The following is a 22,265-nucleotide window of genomic DNA, read 5'->3' on the forward strand; positions in this document are numbered from 1 at the left end:
TAGCTTATCAGTTATGGAATTCCCACCATGAAATTTAAGCCAAATATATGAAAATGAATGACATCGTTCTTTGGTTTTGGTTTTTCAGTGTTTTATTTTAGCCAGGATGGGTTCTTTATGCATGTATGTCCCAATTTCCCTATAAACTATTAATTTTTTTATTCCTCACAGCCTGTGAACTGCCAAAAAGTATTAGACCATTCAGTCATTTAATAGATGTGTATTTGCTGGGCATGACCAGAAGCACCTAGAAAGTCCCCATTTTTCCCGTGCTGTTCCCACCATGATGAAACATATCATCTTTTTCAGTGTACTATAGATCTAGATAATGTCCAACTATTAATGGGAAAAAAATAATACCCATCTCCTTGGGTTATTGTGAGATCAAGGAGAAACTGTGTATAAAGTGTCTAATGCAGTTCCTGGAACATTGTAGGTCCTCAATCAGTGCCAACTGTCATCATCACTCATGAGAATATCTGGCTTAAACGGAGTCAGTTCATGCCTTTTTTTCAATAAAATTAAGTGCTTTTAGTTTAAAGGCCTCCCTTCTGCTAGGCTTAAAAAAATATGCAAGGACAGGAGGGTAATAATAACAATAGAGGTTGTAAGTGTTCTCCTGAGGCTTTGTTAATTGTGCTATTTAATTTTATTTAGAGAAATTTTAGAGCAAGATTATCTCATGGATAATAATTGATTGTTATTTGAACCTTAATTTTGACGGACCTTAATGAAAACTCTGTGGTGTCCCCATTCACCATCAGTTGACTCTGTTTCTTCTCATCCTCTTTACCCACCTGTGTGATCCTCATAAAGCCTTCAGAATCCACTCTCATTCAGAACACCACCCATTTAGGAAGTGTTTTTCAAGACTCAGAAAAATTCATGAGTCAAAGCTTAATACGTGGGCTTCCCTGGTGGTGCAGTGGTTGAGAGTCTGCCTGCTGATGCAGGGTACGTGGGTTTGTGCCCTGATCCGGGAAGATCCCACATGCCGCGGAGCGGCTGGGCACGTGAGCCATGGTCGCTGAACCTGCGCGTCCGGAGCCTGTGTTCCGCAACGGGAGAGGCCACAACAATGAGAAGCCCGCGTACCACAAAAAAAAAAAAGCTTAATACGTATAAGTCTACAATCTCTAATAAATGTTGGGTTTGGCCTTCAAGAGCAATTTAATAATTATTTATCCCCATTTTCTGAACATCTTTCTGACCACAATTCTTTATATGCCTCAGTAATTCTGAAGAGCCTCACGCACTTCACTCCCAGGTAACTTTATCCAACTGGCTCCCTGGAGAGTCTGTCAGACCCCTGACTGCAGCTCCTCTGCCCTCTGTGTTACAGTGGATCTTCTTTTCTCTCCTGACCCACAAACTAATTCCAATTACTCCAACTCTTTGGCCGCTGGATCCCGGTGTTACCATTGGCAGGCATGTTTGTTACTCCTGGAAAGTCTTCTGCTATAAAAATGTTGTACCCTTGATTACCTGTTCATCCAAAACTGATCTTCAGACATTTCTCTTCAATTGATGGAGTATTAAAGGATAAAGAGCCAAAACCACTGGGGCTAAAAACCCGAGGTGGAAAGTTAAAGGAAAGTAAAATGCCAGGAAGGAAGGATTATGACAACATCTCTGAAGTGTGTATCCCGGTGTTCATTTAAAGAAAAAAGGATATGGAATATCCTATAGGTGCATATACATTAAATGTAAACATAAAAATGGTACCAGCTCTTGTCTGTCACCTAGTTCTGCTTTGTTAATAATGGCATATCTTGTCATCTTGATGCCTTGATGAAACATCTGATGCTGAAGCTGGTGACATCCATTTGCTTTGTATATGTTCACAAGAGGTGCAATCTCATCAGAGAAGCATTTGTAATCGTGATTAATTATAACAGGCTCCCATCACAAAGACTGTTTCCTCTCTCAGAGCTGAATTCTTTGCTTTCTCTCTGCTAATTATTAGACAATTATTCACTGCATTGATTTTTTTTTTTTTTTTTGCTGTACGCGGGCCTCTCACTGTTGTGGCATCTCCCATTGCAGAGTACAGGCTCCGGACGTGCAGGCCCAGTGGCTATGGCTCACGGGCCCAGCCGCTCCGCCACATGTGGGATCCTCCCAGACCGGGGCACGAACCCGTGTCCCCTGAATCGGCAGGCGGACTCTCAACCACTGTGCCACCAGGGAAGCCCTTATATTTTTAAGTGTAGAAGTTAGACAATGATTCAGAGTCCCTATATTTAGATGAAAAAACATTTAAAAAACATACTGTAAATATGTTGACTGTAAACATTAAGGATCTTTCATTCTTAACAGTTGAAAGTTCCTGATGGGAACAAGCCTTGGAATCTCAGATAGACACATTGTCAGGTATGCCCATTGCTGTCACAGTGGAGAAGATTTGATTGTATTATCTATCTCTTGAGTTCTTTATAATGTCAACCTTCCCCTCCAGGGAGCCTGCTTATTGTGGTAATTTTGAGATAAATGGCACTTGATAGTTACTAAGTGGTTCACTGTCTTCTCACTGGCGGATGGATTCTGTAGGCGGTCGGCAGCTCTTGGAGTCTTTCCTTGTTCCACCTAATGTGTGGCCTTAAGCCTCTTGGCCTCCGTTAATTTCTTGAACACTCGGCACACCATGGACTTTGTCTTAGAGAGCCCAGGCGTTCAAGAGAAGCAACTCTGGCACTTAGTTAGGGGGTGATGGATGCCCTTTGAAAAGCCACTTCCCTGAGCGTCATGTGTAAAATGGAGATAATGATACCTAACACACAGAATTGTTGTGACTATTGAAACAATGACCACTTAGTGCCTGGCACATAATATGTGCACATAAATGTCTATAGACTCTCCAAATACAAAAACCCTGGCACGTTTTTCTTAGCAGATAATACATAACTTCCTGCCTGGGAATTCTGAAGTGGGATTTCACGCCAGTCATTTGGGGTTAAAAAAAATTGCATTCTCACGGCAAAGATGTCCTTCTTGTGAGTGGAATAGTCCCAGGCCCCAGACGGGGTGGATTGGGTCCTGTGTCTTCTTGCAGAGATTTCTTGGAACTTCTAAGGAACTGGGGGAACCAGCCAAGTGCCTGTAACCTGGGGAAGACTTGGGGGTCTTAACTCTTCAGACGGGGCAAAGGCAGGAGCCATTGGGAGACTAGAAATCTTTGTGATGATCCTGATATTAGGAGCAGTTATCCATTCGTATTCAAGAACCTCAGAGGGAAGAGCACCTGCCCATCCTTTTATGCTCCAAGGAGCATGGACAAAGGGGGAAGCTGTCTCCTAGGTCCTTGATTCAACCACCATTTTCACCCACATTCTCTAAGGCCCAGAAATTACCTGTCCGTATTCTTAAGTTTGAATAATATACGGGACCATTAAAAAAAAGAAAAATGCCACAGACTACCCCACTGCTGACTTAAAATGCTCTTTGTATGTTGCTTGAATATGAATAATCACATTATGTAAATGAATGAGTGCAAACTCCATGTTCACAGCTCTTATATACATACAAAACCAAAACAAATTCACAAATTAAATACAGACTGAAAGGCAAACTGGTAATAATGTTTTGGCAGAAATTGAGTTGCTTTTTGCAGCCTGCTGGGGCAGATCTCTGTCTGCTAGTCTACCAAGCCTGCTGTGAGGACCCTGTTCTCCTCGCTTGTCTGTGTTCAAAAGGATGGCAAAACCTTTGCTTCTGTAGCACCCTGTTTTGGCAAGAACACATCATTTATGTATTTTGTTTGCTTCTGCATTTATTTTTCTGAGATACTTAAGACATAACTGTTAGACTTGAGGCCATAATGAGCACGGGTGAAAAATATGTAACTTAGGAAACAGTCAAAGATGATACGGATTATTTAGATGGGTCCACCTCAATACTCCACACGTTTCCATCCTCTGGGGGTCTTTGAAAAAATTCTGTTGCGGGGACCCTTCCCAGAGATTCCAATATCATTAACCGTGAATATCGGTATTTGTTTAAAGCTCCCACCAAGACTTCAGTCTCACCAGGATTGAGAACTCTTGATCTAACTGACAGAACATTCTGAAATTAATGTCTTAATGATATTTTTTAGAATATTGTTAAGATAAAAGCGCACAATTTTAAAAGGCCAAGAGACAGTTTAAGGACCTTTGAGAATCCTCTTTTAATTCTCAGCAATGTATGGCAATTAGTTTGAAAACTACTGCTGTAGGTGATGAAATGTCTGCTAAGTTAAACTAGTTCTCTAGTACATTATAAAATGAACCATTCTGCAAACTGTGGGGAAAAACTGCTGGTGCTCAGAAAGAACACTGCCCAGCACTGGGGACAGGAAATGGAGGCCTGTCTTTCACACATTGGCTTGGTCAGGGGACACAGGCAATTAACAGATCATTTCAGTGTCATGAGATAAGGGAATGTCATGATGAAGAGAAGCAGAGTGTCCACAGAGATGGACAGCAGGGTCCTTACCTGAGCACCGATGCTTCAACTGAGTCATTAGGGTGAGCTGGACTTGGCTGGAGTCAGAAGAAAGGCAAGAGGGAAAGTTCTGGCTCCACCATTAAACTAACAGGGTCTCATCAAGCCACTGGACCTCTCTTCACTGGTCTCCTCAACTATAAAATAGAAATAATAATTCTAAACTGTCCTGTGAAACCAAAGGTTTGTCATGACATAAAAAGATAGCTTAAAAATATGAGCTAATATCATCATTACTATTATAATCTGTTGTTTTTTTAGAGGGAAAATATTATGTGATCTAATATCCTGCAGAGACTTTGGTGTCAGGATCTCCCTGTCCTAATCATAGGACAAGAATTACACTTAGGCCCTATATTTGGAAGGGCCATAGATGCCCTCTCTCTGCCCTCATGCCTGGCACATTGAACTATAAATCTAAATGTGTGTTGACACCTGAACTGAAGAAGACCATGAGAAAACAGCAACAAAATCCCGCTAATTTCTTGAACTCAGAAGTGAAATAAAATATTGTTTTTTAATGGGGTTTTCCTTTCCTTGCATGGTACTCATTGAACAAGTAAAAGCCATATTGGAATATGTATGCTTCCTGAAACATTTAAATGGAAAGTCAGACTGTCAAGTTTTCAGTCTAAACCAAACACCCCTATGCTTAGTTGGAAGACCTACTTCTGGGCCTAGCCTTTCATGTGTGGGCCCACGGCTACATCTAACTGCTTCTCTTGGGTTGAAAGAAAGATGGAAAAACAAACTCCCTGCCTCTCCCATGCGGTCCTGGTCCTTGAGCACCACATCAGCCTCAGACTCCTTCAGCACTTTCCCCCAGGGGGTACGGCTACTTTTGAATGTTGAGGTAGCTTGAGGTTGCCTTGGTTCTATTTTCTCTGAGTTTTTAGTTTATATCTACTTTTTAGGTTTTGTTTTTCTTCTGGCATATAAGACAGACAGCAATACCCCACTGAACTGAGTGATATCCATGGATTTATAAGCTACTATATGTTAGCTTAACTACCATTTATTGAGGATTTACTACTTTTCCAGGCATTAAGTGCTGGAAAGGAAACGTTGCCTCTAGTTACCTCATCTGTAAAATGGGAGGTAGAAGTAGTTCCTACATACTAGTTTGCATAAAGTGAGCCGTGTGGACTGCTCCCTGGACCCTAGGGATGCTCCATCAAAGTGACCCCGTGGTCATACCAGTAGTGATTATAGTAGCAGTGATTAGTAAGGCAGTTTCTACCTCAGGGACCGCACGATCTTAAGATAAAGACACATATAAAAAGAGAATTGTTCTTTTTTTTTAATAGATATTTACTGGATTATAACTGCTTCACAATACTGTGTTAGTTTCTGTTGTACACCAAAGTGAATCAGTCATATGCATACATATGTCCCCATATCTCCTCCCTCTTGCGTTTCCCTCCCTCCCACCCTCCCTATCCCACCCCTCTAGGTGGTCACAAAGCACTGAGCTGATCTCCCTGTGCTATGCGGCTGCTCCCCACTAGCTAGCTATTTTACATTTGGTAGCGTATATATGTCGATGCTACTCTCACGACGCCCCAGTTTCCCCCTCCCACCCCGTGTCCTCAAGTCCATTCTCTATGTCTATCTCTTTATTCCTGCCCTGCAACTAGAATCATCAGTACCATTTTTTTTTAGATTCCATATATATGCGTTAGAATATGGTATATGTTTTTCTCTGACTTCAGAACTGTTCTTTTTAAAAATAAAATTATGATTACAAAAAACTATGTTAAATTTAGATAATTTTAGAATAACAAAATATATTATTAAGGAAATAACCACCTGAGGTTAACCAACCATGCGGACGTTTTGATGGGTCTTACTGCAATAGAGTATAAGGGTTAAGAGTAAGGGACTCTAGTTCCAAGTTCAAATCCCCTTTTTGCTACTTAGTAGTATGACTTTGGACAAGTTACTTAAACGCTTTGGGCTCCTGTTTCCTGGTCCATGAAATGGCGAGCATAATAGTGCCTACCTGTTAATACAGGTTAGCTTTTACAATACAGTGCCTACTTTAGACTAACAATTTGTGTTCAAAACTATTTTCTTTTTGTACTGTGTGTATATATGTTCATCTTTATATTTACCCATGTTAATTAGGATCATACACATGTACTCTCTTTAAAAATAAGATTTTAGGGAATTCCCTGGCTGTCCTGTGGTTAGGACTCTGAGCTTTCACTGCCAAGGGTGCAGGTTCAATCCCTGGTCGGGGAGCTAGGATCCCGCAAGCTGCACGGCCAAAAATAAAAAATAAAAATAAGACTTTAAATGGCTGCCATAATCATTCATGTAGATATAAGATCATTTATTTAACGAATCTGATATTGTTAAACACAAGTGACTTCTCTCTTTTGTTATTATAAACAACGCTTGTTTTGCATTCTTATAATTGTCTTTTGCCTGCTTGTGATTATTACTTTGGATAATGTTTCTCGAAGTGGATTTGCTGGGTGAAAGAGTATAAATAGCATTGTCTCTTAATACATATTGCCTACTGCCCCAGAAAACTTTATCAACTTATACTTTTACATAAATGTAACCTTTTCATGCATGTGGAAGACAGAGGTGGGTGCATCCGCCTCAGAGGCAGCGATGCAGACAGCTCCCTCCAGCCCAGCTACTGCCCTCAGCTGTGAAATTCCCAGGCAGGAATTTTTACACAGGACATGTTATAAACATCATATTACAAACATCCCAAGCTCACTCCTTTGGAAGCAAAGTATCGCTTCAGAGAATGTTGTTGTATTTTATTATCTATTATCTATATAGGTGCTTGTTATGTCATTTTTAAATTTTATGACTTGCACAGACACTGTGCTGGTGAACTGCTCTTATTCTAAGCACTCAGGATGCACAGAGGGTTGGCATTTAGTATCTTACCCTCTGCCTTTGGTCCCTTTGCCACCGTTTTTACTGAGGGATATTTATAAAAAGAAAGACAAGAGGTTGAATGGCCGTAAGTGAACCTCCCTTTAAAAACTCATCTCGGGAAGGACAACCTGCCTCCTCCAAAGATTTCATTTGCTCTGGGTTCTGGGGCTTTGTGTGATTGACACGACCTTTCCTTTTTCATCTTGATGGTGAAGCCCTTACTTTTGGTAGAGCGGATGTTACTCTGAGTGAGATAATATAACCTTCGTGTTCAGCGAAAGCCAAGCACTCAGCACCTTCTAGTAAGACCTGCTTCCTTTGCGTTCCAACCTGCCAGTCCTCATGGGACAAAGCTGATCTTTTCTCTACTTAGATAAGTAGCTCAGGTTACTGATGACATGTCGCAGGTATTTCCAACTAAGAAAATTTTTCTCCGAAGCTTTAGTAACAAATTTGTTAGTTCCCTTTTCTGCCGAAATGGCAAACCTTGAAGAGTTTCAGAAATGCGAACAGCCTTAGGGATGACAGCAATATTATGAAAATAGTAATAAGTAATATCCCTACAGCAAGCTCCTTAGTCCTTGGAATATCCCTCACCAGCTCTGTTTCCCTCTCATCAGTCCAGGCATTGACAAAGCTTGTGAAATAATAGAAATGAAAGGCACTTTGATTTTGTATTTTCAATAGCATTTTCTTCTACCAGATTACGAAAGGCATACATGCCTGAGGCAGAGACCTTGGAAAATACAGAAAAGCCACCAAGAAAAATAATCTCCCAAGTAATCATAATTTCACTGCACAAAAGTAATCATTGTTAACATTTTGGTAAATGTTCTTAATTAAAGAGACTCTTAGAAGATGCCTGGGTCCACCAGCACCTCTTCCCCACACCATCTTGCACCTTGTTTGGAAAATCTGGAGTGCTCCTAAGTCATTCCAGGAAAATTATTAGTTTTCTCAAATATCTCTGGAGGCGAGGCTATTGGCAGTCATTTCTAGTTTCTCACAAACCTTGAAGTTAGGAAATTCTTTGTGTAGCCTTTCAGTACTGCCCGGGAGTGAGGGGTATTTGGGTGCTCATTCCAACTCTGCCCTTTATTTACCCACAGGGTGACCTCAGGCAAGTCCAGCCTTGCTTTTCTGTCTGAAAACCCTCCCAGCAGTAGCATCCACTAGCCCCAGTTCCTTAACCTCTCTGAGCCTCTGTTTCCCAACAAGTAAATTAATGAGTGGCTCAGTAGGGGACCTTTTTACATTAAAAATTATTTATTTAAAGAATGTCTATATGTATAACGGAGTCACTTTGCTGTACAGCAGAGATCGGCACAGCATTGTAAATCAACTATCCTTCCATTTTAAAAATTAATAAAATTGTTTATTTGTAGAATTTATTTTTTAGAGCAGTTTTAGGTTCATAGCAAAGCTGAGGGAAAGGTACAGAGATTTCCCATGTAACCTGTCCCCCTCCACGCCACCCCCAGTCTCCCTCATTATCAAAATCCCACACCAGAGACGTATATTTGTTAGAATCGATGAACTTAACGTTTACATACCTTTATCACCTAAAGTTTATAGTTTACATTAAGGGTCACTCTTGATGTTGTACACTCTATGGGTTTTAAAAAATGTAAAATGACATGTATCCATCAGTATACTATTGTACAGAGGAGTTTCCACTCTGTATGTTATTTAGGACATTTAGGACATTCTGCCCTAAGAATCCTTTGTGCTCAGACTATTCAACCCACCCATTTCCCTAACCCCTGAAAACCACTGATTTTTTTTTGCTCTCTTCTTAGTTTCATCTTTTCTAGAATGTCATGTAGTTGGAAACATATATTATGTAGTCTTTTCAGATTGGCTTCTTTCAGTCAGTAATATGAATTTAAGATTTTTCCATGTCTTTTGATGGCTTGATAGCTCGTTTCTTTTTTTTTTTTTTTGGCTGCATTGGGTCTTCGTTGCTGTGAGTGGGCTTTCTCTAGTTGTGGTGAGCGGGGCCTACCCTTCGTGGTGGTGCACGGGCTTCTCATTGCAGTGGCTTCTCTTGTTGTGGAGCACAGGCTCTCGGTGCGCTGGCATCAGTAGTTGCAGCACGTGGGCTTCAGTAGTTGTGGTGTCATTTCTTTTTAGCGCTGAATAATATTCCATTGTCTGGAGGTACCACAGTTTATCCATTCACCTACTATAGGATAACTTGCCTCCAAGTTTTGGCAATTATGATTAATGGTGCTATAAATATCCATGTGCAGGTTTTTGTGTGGACATGAATGTTCAACTCATTTGGGTAAATACCAAGGAGCATGATTGCTGGCTTATATAGAAAGGGTATGTTTAGTTTTGTAAAAGTCTGCCGAAATGTCTTCCAAAGTGGCTACACCATTTTTCATTTCTACCGGCAATGAGTGAGAGTTCCTGTTGCTCCACATCCTCGCCAGCATTCGCTGTTGTCAGTGTTTTAGATTTCGGCCATTTTAATAGACGTGTTCCAGTTTTCAGTTCTCTACTGACGTATGATGTGAAGCATCTTTTCATATACTTATTTTCCATTTCTATATCTTCTTTGGTGAAGTGTCAGGTCTTTTGCTCATTTTTAAATTGGGTTCTTGGTTTTCTTTTTGTTGAGTTTCAAGTTCTTTGAATATTTTGCTAAGAGTCCTTTAGCAAAGGTATCTTTTGCAAATATTTTCTCCCAGTCTGTGGCTTGACTTTGCCTCGTCCTGAGATCAGTGCTTTTTAAACCTTCTGCTAGAGCCTCATGTTTCAGAAGGAGCCTCTGGTCACCAGAGGATGGGGACATGAGACTGAGGAGGAGGGGCTGAGTGAGCAGGCTCCAGTCTCCCCCTCTCCCCTTCTCCTGCTTTAATCAGAGAAGTTTGACTTCATTCAGTTTATAAACTATGTGAATGTTTCACATGAAGTTCACTCTTCTCAAAGGATTTTGATTCTCAAAATGGTTTGAAAAACACTGAACTTAAATCCATAATTCTGGAATTCTGTGTCTCCTTTTTGCAATGTAATACGTCCTTTCCCAAGGCTCTATTAAGGAGAAATGAGATAAGCCTGTCACAGTCATGTGATACTTTTTCAACACAATTTTCATCTACTGTAGAGCTCACTTGAAATGACGGAACTGATACGTCTAAAGAATAGGTATCATCTACATGTCCACTTATCTTTCTGAAATAGTAATTTTGGACACTAATTATCTTTTTCAAAATAATCAGCGAGAACTATCAGCCATTTTGCCATTTTGATTCTCTATCTAGGAAAAAGGGGAAAAAATATATCTGAATCTCTGTGGTTCTGGAGATAAACATGCAAACCAGCACCAAGAAGCGGTGGACTTTACAGTCACACAAGAAGGTGTCACTTCACAGTGGCCAGCGTTGCTCATCACAGGGTTTTTAAATAGTGCTGTTCAACTCAGGATGATGTGAACATGTGCATTCAACCAACTATATATTCTTAGGTCATATGTCATTTTTTCTGGCTTTGCAGTTAAGTCAGATGAATGTTTAATGATGTTTTATAAACATCTGTATTCACACTAACCCAGTTTATTAACTTAGCAGAGGAGGGAGGGTGTCCAGTTCATTATTTTGTTTATACATTGCCTATTCCACAGAGGATTAGAAATGGCTTACTGAATTTCTTGTGATGCAAAGGGAGTAAGGCAGTAATTAACACAATCTGAAAAAAAGGAAAATAATGTGAAGAAAATAATAAATTCAGGAGTCAGATTAGCACACAGTAGCCCATCTGTATGGTTGCTAGGAGTGGGCCACAAATTTGGCTCTCAGTTTCCTTTGCTGGGCCAAAGCAAAGGGAACACATTCTATTATAAGCTCCACTGGCTTTTAATAAAAATAAAATAAAATAGACTAGTTGTTCCACATAAAAACTCTCCTTTAGGCACATCTCAACAAGGTCTATTTCTCACAACCAGCACTCGATAAAGATTATGCAACTGAGAATTCGAGTGTTTTATTCTCTGATAAGAAAGTAGGGTGCAGATATTTGAGGTTGCCAGTTAAGGGAAGATCCATATATTTTGATAATCAGCTGGGCAGTTGTTAGGGATAAAGGCCTCCTATGAAAATTGTTAACTGTGTACAGGGTCTGATAGGATGAGCTCAAGCCCTGACCATTATACTAACAAGAGTGAAGGTCAGGGCTGGGCCAAGGCATTGAGATGCAGTAGAATTCATAACATGGAGCAGGAAGTATTCACATGCTGCTTCATCTCATGAGTTCCAGATCAGGAGTCTATTCTCCAATTTTCTGGTTCTGGGTCATTTTCCTCCCTGAATGTCTGGCGCAGATATCCAGGTGTGCTCTGTTTACTGCTGCTGTGTAATAAGTTACCCCAAAACTTAATGGCTAAAAGAAGAAAAAAAAGCTTTGGATTCTATTAGTCATGGATTTGGATAGAGCACAGAGGGCATGGACTGTTTCTTCTCCACCATGTCTGGGGCCGCAGGTGAGGGTCATCCGCTGGGAGTAATTTGATAGTCGTGGGCCAGAGACATCTTAAAGGACTTTATTCCCATGCCGGTGATTGACGCTGGCTGTTGGCTGGGACATCAGCTGGAGCTGTCCACTGGGATGCTTATCTGTGGCCTTGGCTTCTTCACTGCCTGTTGCACTGTACCCCTTACAAGGCGGTGAGGGCTCCAGAAGCAACTGTCCCAGATGACAGGCAGAAGCTGTATGCCTTGTATGATAGGCATGTCATACCTTAGAAGCCAGGTGGCGTCACTTCTATTCCATTCTATTGACTGCAAACAAGTCATGGGTCCATCCAAATTCAAGGGAGGGTCATAACCAGCACATCTCCATGACAGGAGTGCCAAGATCACATTGTAGAGATGCATGTTCGATGGGAGATACTGTTGTGGTCTTTTATGGAAAATAAATCTGCCCCAGCGTGTGTAAAGAGCCACTCCCTGCTCTGTGTTGTTGCTCTGTTGTCTTTGAAATGCCAGGTGAGAAAAGGTGAGATGCAGGGAAACAAATTCAGCCAGAATGTTTTAACCTGCCTTTTCTGGGAAAAAAGTGAAACCCTCAAGGCCTCCTGAGACCAGGCTAGCTCACCTGGACTAGGAGTTCCGCATGGAACCTTGTGAACAAACCCCTTCATATTAGATGGGCTGCACATTTTCCATCAAGTGTCTCTTCAGACTGTCTTCTTCTTGACCTCAGAAAGGTAGTCATTGACTGAAGAATAGGAAAATCAGAACCCTGGCTGTTTCTTAATATATTACAGACATAATTAACAAAAAGAAGGCTCCTGGGCTTCCCTGGTGGCACAGTGGTTGAGAGTCCGCCTGCCGATGCAGGGGATGCGGGTTCATGCCCCGGTCCGGGAAGATCCCACATGCCGTGGAACGGCTGGGTCCGTGAGCCATGGCTGCTGAGCCTGCACGTCCGCAATGGGAGAGGCCACAAGAGTGAGAGGCCCGTGTACCACAAAAAAAAAAAAAAAAAAAAAAAAGAAGGCTCCTAAGCAATATAGATTTATAATGGCTTCATCCTAAAAGGTATAAGGCTAGGATACTATTTATTACAAAAAGTAAAGACTTTCATATATAATACTGAGACACATGGCTGCCACTAAAATTGTTTTTTGTTTTTTTTAAGTGGACATTTGAGATTTCTTTTCAGGCCAACAAAATCAGTTCATCAGTTTCACCATCTGAAATCATTCAAATCATTAAGAGATTTGTCTTTTGAGTCTGCTTGAATGCATTGATATACCAAGTATTGACCTTCAAGAAAATCTATTAGATTTCACTAAAAATTACACTAAATTGATACATGTCACTGAATCATTCGTAGATGAGTTCATAGTCATCTGTGCCAAAAGGGCACTCATGGGTATTTAGTGATGCCAAAATAAAAAGACCGCCATGGTCCCTGTTGTGTTGTGATCTTCGCTGTGATCCCTCTCACTCTGAGACCACTTAGAAGACAACCTGGAGGACTGTAAGATCTTACAAAGACTAGAGTAACAGTAAACGTTTGCTCAAGGGTTGGGCTATGATAAACTTCTTCACCTTTCAGTAAATAATCACACATTGGTAGAAGGATGGAAGTTTCCTACATATGGACAAATATTGCTCAAAGCAATACTCTTCTTGTTCAATTCATAAAATGAGAAGTCAGTTCCTTCATGGTATAGAACAATCTCTGAAATCTTAGTAATGTTGGGAGCTGCATTTTTGAATGATAACTAACTAAACATTCTGGCATCCCGGGCTTACCTCTTGATTCTTTGAACTTATTGGTTGCTACAAATTATGTTAGTGTTCAGAATGAATGGTTAGCATGACGGGATGATGAGGCAGTTCTAGAATCTAGATCATGCTTTCTATAACAAAATGTGGCAATACTGGCATTTGGGAAGAGAAATAATTTCTAACTATGCAACCGAAGCCCTTAGAAATGTGGAAAATGGCAACAAAAGGAGGTATACAAAGCATCCCTCTGACTTCATCTGTCTTTATACAAATGTATTCCTTTATACAGTCAGTAAGTCACAAAATTCTTCTCATATTGCTTTAGAGTAGAACTATAATAAATAGGCTCCAAAATGTATAATGGCCCAAACAAATGGAGGTTTATTTCTTCTTTACTTAACAATGCTGGGTGCTTGAATAGGTTAGTGCCAGAGCCTTCTTCTGTGTGGTCGTGCAGGAACTCTGCAATATTAATTGGGTGACTTCCATGGTCATCCTAAGAGTTATCTCTATTCTAATCAGCCCAGCCAGAAAGGGGAAAGAATCATGGAGGACCACAATGTGGCAAGGAAATGAAAGGAGAGGACATTCTCAAAGTAGTTTCAGCATCATGATAAGACATTTTTCACCGAAGATAATGGTCAATGTTTTCAAGAGCTTACATTTTAGTAGCCACAAAAGAACAAATCATGGTAATCATGTGATTCTTAATCCTAGCTGAACATCAGACTCATCAAGGGGGAGTTTTTAAGAAGCACAGATACAAGAGCTCCACCCTCAGCTTTCGGTCAGCAGATTTGGGTGGAACCTGATCAGCCACATCTTGGAAAACCCCACAGAAGAGTCTGAGAGACAACCATGCTTGGGAATCACAAACCTTGGAGATAAATCTCTTAGAATTGCCAGGAACCAATACCAGTCTAATAAAACATGCATATCCCTTTGACTAGCCTGAAGTGAAATAGATAATAGTTTATCCCTATACATTGTTTTTTTACAAAAATGTAATTTCATGTAGTTTCACAACTGTCATAAAGGAGGAATAATATTGAACTAATTTAAAATAAAATGCTACGTCTTTTAATGCAGATGCCCAGGCTCGACTACAGTAGAAAATATTATAAAGTAGTAAAATGCTTACATGTGTATATAATGAATGTTTGGATATAAGATGATTAGAAGCCTTTTTCTACAAGAAATACAGGCATGTGAAAAAGCAGAGGTAGAGTTGGGACACCTGAATACGAAAACTGAAAAACTAACCAAAACCTATTTCTATATGATAAGAAGAGAGAACTTACACTGATTTAGTAATAATATGCCAAGAAAAACCAAAGACTGTGAAAGCAAACAAAGTAACCCCCTCAAAGCAGGTCAAGCCAGTGCCAAAGTAAACAGAAACATATACCCTATCTTATATATATAGGAAACACATACCCTATCTACTATATTCAAAGCAAATATTCAGTCTCTAGCACTTAGAAACGCCTTGGGGACCATATCCTCTGGAGGAGTGATGGAAAGGAGATGATGGGTTGGAAAAAGAAATAGCAATACATATAGAAATTGATCAAGAAGCGAGTGGGAAACCTCTACAGGTAACTTCAGCGTAAGACAGAACGGCAAGAGCCACAAAATAACGTTAATATGTACTTTTCACAAAATGGATTTCTTATCATGCTACAAAATTATTTAAAAACACACGGGAGGTAATAACACAATATTTCATTGATGTCTACTATTTTATAATCGTGGATTCTAATTTCGTTGAGAAGAGCCTTACATCTCTTCTATACATTTGCAATCAGTTGTGTTGCTTTTGTAGTACTCAGACAACTGCACTGAAATCACCTCAACTAGGTGTGTAGTGGGAAGGCTTATATCATACGTTCAACTGACAGATTGAATTAAACTTAAATTTAATATTTAATCTAAATTAAAATATTAAATGTATTTAAGTAGTAAATAAATTATTTGATAACTTTGAGAAAATATATTCCCTTTAAGCTTTCCTCTCTGTAGCCAACTCGCATCCTGGACCTCTTGGGAACAGTCTTACCAAAGCTTTTCAAGACTTCTCACTACAGTTTTTCATTTGGAATAGGATTAGTTCAGTAGGACACTCAAGAAAAAAAATCCTTCATTGTGGGGCTTCCCTGGTGGCGCAGTGGTAGAGAGTCTGCCTGCCGATGCAGGGGACGCGGGTTTGGGACGCGGGTTTGTGCCCCGGTCCGGGAGGATCCCACATGCCACGGAGCAGCTGGGCCCGTGAGCCATGGTCGCTGAGACTGTGCATCTGGAGCCTGTGCTCCGCAACGGGAGCGGCCACAACAGTGAGAGGCCCGCGTACTGCAAAAAAAAAAAAAAATCCTTCATTGTTTGGGACTGTCCCGCGCGTTGTAGGACATCCAGCTCAGCCCTTCCCACTAAGTGGCTTCAGCGACCACGAGCTGTCCAACACCCCGCCAGGACCAGCAGCCCCAGGAGGAGAAGCCGCAGTCAGAGGTGAAGGCTAAAACGGACACAGTGCTCGTGAAAGTGTCAGCCTTGAAGGCAGTTATGAGCAAGCACACCGTTCGGTTGTGGAAGCCATTCCCAGCAGCCCACCTTCAAGGCTGACCTGCCGATGAATCCCTGGGTCATCTGTGAGCCAGATTCAAAAAGCAGCTCTTTTTTATTCCAGCTGAGCGGCAGCTTTCTGGCCTAGACCACATACAGCTGTGGGTTTGAGGAGTTTTCTTCACTCTCTTTTCCCTTTGAGTCATTCCCTTTGCTTTTCTGGTCAAGCTGCTATAGATGGAATGACTGTCCCAGGGTCACATTCTTCCTTCTGGAAAAGACAAAAAAGAAAATGGCCTTACTTGAAGACTTTGTCCTCAAGCATCTAGTGAGCCTCAGCCTTCCTCACTTCTCCGGGAACAGTCAGGTGTGCCCCTCAGTGGAGGTCAGTGGCCGGGCGTGCAGGACCTGGGGCTGTGCTGGTGTTTCCTCTGGACACAGTCACACGCACACGTGCACTACTGTGTCCATATCTGCATTCTTCCAGCCTCCAGAAGACTCCATCATCTGGAAAACGGATGAGGGGTAGGTAGCAAGGGTGTTCCTGTGGGATGGAGCAAAAAGGGGGAAGGAAGGAAGAGAGTGTCCAAGCAGAGAAAGAGAAGGAGGGAGAGAGCAAGAGCAACGGTCACTGAGAGCCAGAGAGGGAGAAAGGCTGACCTCTCTCTCGTCTATGGGGTGCCCGTGCAGTCCCGCTCCCCATTCTTTTCTGCCACCCGCTTTCTCCATAGGCTCTTCCTAAAAGCTCCCAATGTTGGCTGCAAGATTCAGAGTATGTGGAGACTCAGGTCTGCCAACAGCAGTTCAAGACTGGATAATGACATACAGATTGTTTTTTTCCATCTTTGGGATTTGGAGCAGCCTGGGGAGTTGCAAAAGCCTGCCTTGTTGTAAGACTCTTTTTGAAGGCTCGCACTGTCTGATCACTGGCTCCGTGCTGCTGGGAACACTGGAGCGGCTGTCCAGGGTGGCAGGGACCACCTGGGATATGGAAATTACCGGGAACCCTGTTTGGCTTTTGCCAGAGCACCTGAAGCATTCTGGGAATTCGGATTTCTGTTGTTTCTCGCCACTGGCCCCTTAGGGGCAAAAGGCAGCAAACACGGACCACGTGCTTTGCCAGAAAAGCCCCAAAGGAAGACGGCTGCAGTTGTCAATTATTGGCATTTCAACAGGACTGTATATTTACTTCGAAGTATATTTGCACGGCTAGGAAGCATCTGGCAAGGATGAGATGATAAGCTGTGTTGGTGCCAAAACAGGACTAGAAAAACAGGCTTGTTCTGAGAATGGCTTGCATCCGGAGAGACAGTGTTAAGACAATCCTTCCTCCACAGGCAGTAGCTGCTCTTAAGACATTAACGCTTAAAAAAAAATAAGGCTTGGAATCCCTATCTCATGACACACTGTGCGCACACAGTAGGTTCTCAATGAGAGCATGTGGGAGGGGGGAGCCCATGGGAGGATGGGGAACCAGCAGCACAAGGGAAAACCACACTCCCCAGAGCCTGAGTGCCAAGGCTCTTACCTCCACAGGAGAGGGCAGAGTGCAACACGGGCCCTCAGGACGCCCGTGATTCTGCACAGGGTGCCCTCACCCTGTGCACGCAAGTAGGGGACGCCGAGTGTCACCTTCCCACGCGGGGACATGGAAGCTCCTTGGTTCTGTGGTTTCCCTGAACAAGAATGGGATTATTGGTGAACGAGGCAAGCATCCTGGGTGGTAACAAAAAAGGAATTTGGTAGAAAACACATCATCCAAGTTGGATTAACTCAGCTCTGTGGCCTGGGCAGATTCCCAGGACATCCAGCCAGAGGCAGGGCCTCTGAGAGACGCGAGGCTAGAAAGTGTGTGATGACATGAGGGCAGGGAGAGGCATGGCCGTGGGGCTCTGGAGAGGCTGCCCCTGACCCCCCCGCCAACCCACTGGCACACACCTCCCTTGCCATCCGTTACCTCCTGGCCAACACCAAGGCCACTAGACATATGCCCATTTTTCTAGTGGACACAGTCTTTATCAGAAGCCCACATGGAACATAAGTAATCCAGCAATTTCTTTCTTATCCCACTGCCTGTCCACTGCTTACTCATTCTGTGCTCAATTTCCTTTGGATCAGAGTGCCTCTGGGTATCAAAACTACATTATTCTATTCTAATGCCTGTAAGCCAAGAGCCTGACCATTCTGGTTTTGCTATTGTTGTATTTGTTTTAAATATTAGCCCTTTTCCATTCCAGGCAATTACAACCGTATTTACTGTAAGTTCCTCTGTGTGGATGTTTTCCCCATTCCCGACCTACAGGCTGCTGTGTGAGCAGTAACGCATCACTGTGTTAAAAGTACAAAGTTGGGAATTCATAAACTTGGCGGCCTTTAACTTGAAAATACCAGTGAGGATGGGGGGAGGGGAGGAGAAGAAATATACTTATATGGGTGGGCCAGTGGGCTCGTAAGACCAAAAAAAAATGTTGCTAAATAGACGTATATCTTGAGAAAAATACCGCGCCATCTGCTCCCTGCGAGATGATGCATTTGGGTAGGATGAGCTGATTTCTGCAGTGTTTACTTGATAGAACAGCCATCGTTGTGGTCCCAAGACAAGAAGACTCCATCCTGCTGCCTTTTGCTTTCAGTACTTCTCACCTCTTAATCACTCACCTTCCTCTGCTCCTTGGGCTGAGCTCACAACTTAAGTCAAAGAGTCAGGATTCTTTCAGTTGCAAGTGACAGAAACCCAACTAACACTATCTTAAGCAAACAAGGGGATTTATGGATTCATGTGTTAGAAAGGACATTCTGGAAGCTCTAGGGTCAAATGAAAAAAGTAAGAACCAGGACCTTGTGACAGGAACCAGGATTTCTCCCTCCCTCCCCTGCCCGCTCCTGCCTCCCCCGTGTAACTCTCACCTCTGCTGGTGGTAGCTGGGCTCCATTCTGCAGGGGGAACTCCACGTACCTGGAAGATGGTGCTTACAAGTCCCACATTCTCATACGCCCAGTGCCTCCACCCTAGAGGAAGGAACTTCTGCCCGCAACTTCCATATACAAGCTCAGAAAAAGCTCTGATTGTCTATCTCGGGGCTAATACTAGCCAAAAGGATAGAGTGACCTGATTGTCTAATTTCAGCCTTGAGTCTGTGGCCTGTGGCCCCAGGAGCAGGATTTATTACCAGAAGGAAGGCAAGAGGGGAAAAACAACAACAACAACAACAACAAAACATGCCTGGCAGTGAAATACAGCAGTTCCCGGGGTCCTCTCTACCCTCCCATCATAAACCTTTCAGCTGAGGATGAAAAGTACGAAGGCCCCAAAGCTGACCTGAACTGTAACAGCAAATTAAAAATTGCCTGTCAGTCACTTAGCAAATCACTTTTGCTCTCTCTGTGCACCTCACCGAGAGGTCACGTGTCTAATAACAGCGTCTCCGTTATAAAACCGGATGTAGTATCAGCACACTGGCTCATTCTCAACGCTGCTCCATCCTGTCGAGTTTGCTCAGCAGGTTAATGCAGCTCTCTGCCCTTCGGTTTCTTCATGTGAAAAGGAACAATAATGCCTCCTTCATGGAGCTGTCATCAGCGTTAACAGGATAGTTAGCGTTGGTGACAGGCGTGTCAGAGGAGAGGTGGCTGGTGTTAACCACCTTGGCCCCAAGGCGAACAGTGCCTTTCCAGGGAATCTTGATGACGAATCCTGGAAACTGGCTCCCACACAGGGGGCCACATGAGTTTCCTAGACGTGTGCCCTCACACACGTATATTCCTAAGGAATTTTGCATGGTTGCCTGGACCGAATAGATCCCGAACTTCCCCGTTGCTGGGCGAGGGTGGGGGGTGGGGGGAGGGGCACTGGCTCAGTCTTAACGTCCCACGCACTTGCCCAGCTTCCTGGACCTCATCCTCTTTTGAGTTTCTCTCTCACTCTCTCTCTGCACATTCAGGAGTGTACACATTTCTGTCCAGCACCCTGAAGTCTCTGGAAGAGAAGGACCATATCCACCGTGTCCTGGACAAGATCACAGACACCTTGATCCATCTGATGGCCAAAGCGGGCCTGACTCTGCAGCAACAGCACCGGCGTCTGGCCCAGCTTCTCCTCATCCTCTCTCACATCAGGCACATGAGGTGAGGCGTCCTTGCGTTTCCCATGGGAGAGACGTAAAGCAGTCAAGCCCCCAACAATATGCTACAGCTGGCCCAGGAAGGGCTGAGGCCTGAGAACAGATAACACACTCTGGTCGGTTCCCGGCACATAGCATAAAGGCTGTGGGAGGATAGCAGAGGGAGGCAGTAACTCAGTCTGGGGTGTGGGCGGGTGTCAGAGAAGCCTTCAGAGAGGAGATGATACTTACGCTCAGTTTGGCGCATGCGCAAGATCTTGAGCCGGGGAAGAGTGTGCAGCGTGCAGCTCAGGGGAGGAGGGTTCCCTCTGGTTGTCCACTTGGCCCCAGCCAATCAGGGGAAGTCCGCGAGCACACTCGTCCTCGGAAAGCACTGCGCACATCCGTTACTGTTCCTGTGTCACCCTCTCCTTACTTGACAAGTGGAAATTCTAAATGAGAGACTCTGGGTCCAAACGCCTCGTGGATGGTCAACGTTGACTTCTCCATCCCTCTCAATCCATTCTTGTCACCCCTGTTTGCCATTACCCTCGCCCGAGCCACCGTCATCTCCTCCTGGATTTCTGCCCCAGCTGCCTAACCTGTCTCCCTGTCTTCAACTCAGAGCCTTTCTAATCCATTCTCCACAGTAGAGCCAGTGTGATCATTCTGATACCAAATCTTCTCACATTGCTTTCCTACTTAAAGCCTTGAAATGGCTTCCCATTGCTGTTAGATGAAAGTATAAATCCATTTATTTTGCTTATATTCCTTCTTATGCTCTAGCCTTACTTAACTCTCAGGACTTCCTGGTAGTTTGGGCTGTAGCCCTATTCAGCTGTTCTCTGAGTCAAGGGGGACTTCCGCTTCAGGCTGCAGATGGGCTGCACAGCTGTTTACCTCCTCTGGGCTCACGCACACATCTGCGGGTCAGCTGATGGAAGCAGGGCACAGCTGGGAGACTGTATCTAGCTGCAGGCCTGAAGGTTGGCCAGGTGACTACCCTGTGTGCCTCTTGCCCTCCTTGTAGCCACAGGAGAGCTGGGACATGTTCACCTCATATTGATGGCAGAGGCACAAGAAAGTGAGTCTGTTTGGGGAAGTGCATTTTAATCTTTTAGTTAAGTCATGTCCACGAACATTCCATTGGCCAAGCAAGTCACATGATAAAGCCCAAAGTCAAGGATCATGGACACATTGCACAGAGAGTGAATCTTTCTGAGCAGTAAGTGAATCTATCATAGCTTAGATATGACTCCTTGCAGGAAGCATCTCCTGACCCTTAACACCTAGGTGAGATTTATACCCTGTCCTTCCTGACTGTTACTGCTCATTTTTTATCTTTCAGCACCATTAGACTGTAAACTCTGTGAGGCAGTTATCACAACCCATTTTGCTTACTCTGTGTACCCAAGTACCACATAGCATAGGGCTTGGCACGTAGTAACTACTCAATAAATATTTTCTATAGAAGGACGATAGCAGAGGAAATGGAGCCTTTCTGTGCCAGAAGGTAAAAGTGGCCTTGTTTCTATTCTAAATGGCTGGCCAGAGGCTTAGTGGGTACCATTCCCGTGAACAGAACCCAGCCTGCAGGGAAGAGATGAAGAAAGTATCGGATTCTTTACTCCAGAAAGGCCACAACAGTGAGGTGAAGTGGTGACACTGCTGCATGATGAAGTCTTTATGACCTTGGGCTTACAGCAGAACCCCAGGAATGAAAAAGAGATTCTGTTTCTTAGTGGCTATGAGGGAAGGGCCAAGGTGTCTAGAAAGAGTTAGATTAATTTTTAAGGGGTCTTCAGACCTTGAGACTGAGTCAAATGGCAAGAAGTTCATCCCATCAAAGTCCCAGGTGCCTCCTTTTCTGGAGATAACTTTGCCAACTGTTAGCTTCTTGAGAAAATAAATGTATCTTTCTTTCTTTGGATGTCCCACAGTGCCGTAAATGAAGTCTTACATGTCGTATATGCTCACAACA

At 43.1% G+C, this 22,265-nt stretch overlaps 1 protein-coding gene across 1 annotated transcript in view; it reads left to right on the forward strand.

Moving 5' to 3' along the window:
* Positions 1-22,265, forward strand: part of ESR1 (estrogen receptor 1) — a 254,813-nt gene that overhangs the window by 227,202 nt on the left and 5,346 nt on the right. The window contains exon 8 of the mRNA XM_081251428.1: positions 20,126-20,309. Coding sequence (XP_081107554.1) covers positions 20,126-20,309 — 184 coding nt within the window. The remainder of the gene's footprint in view (positions 1-20,125; positions 20,310-22,265) is intronic.

This window comes from Mesoplodon bidens (genome assembly GCF_964165515.1).
Source record: "Mesoplodon bidens genome assembly, chromosome: 12".
Classification (NCBI taxonomy): Eukaryota; Metazoa; Chordata; class Mammalia; order Artiodactyla; family Ziphiidae; genus Mesoplodon; species Mesoplodon bidens.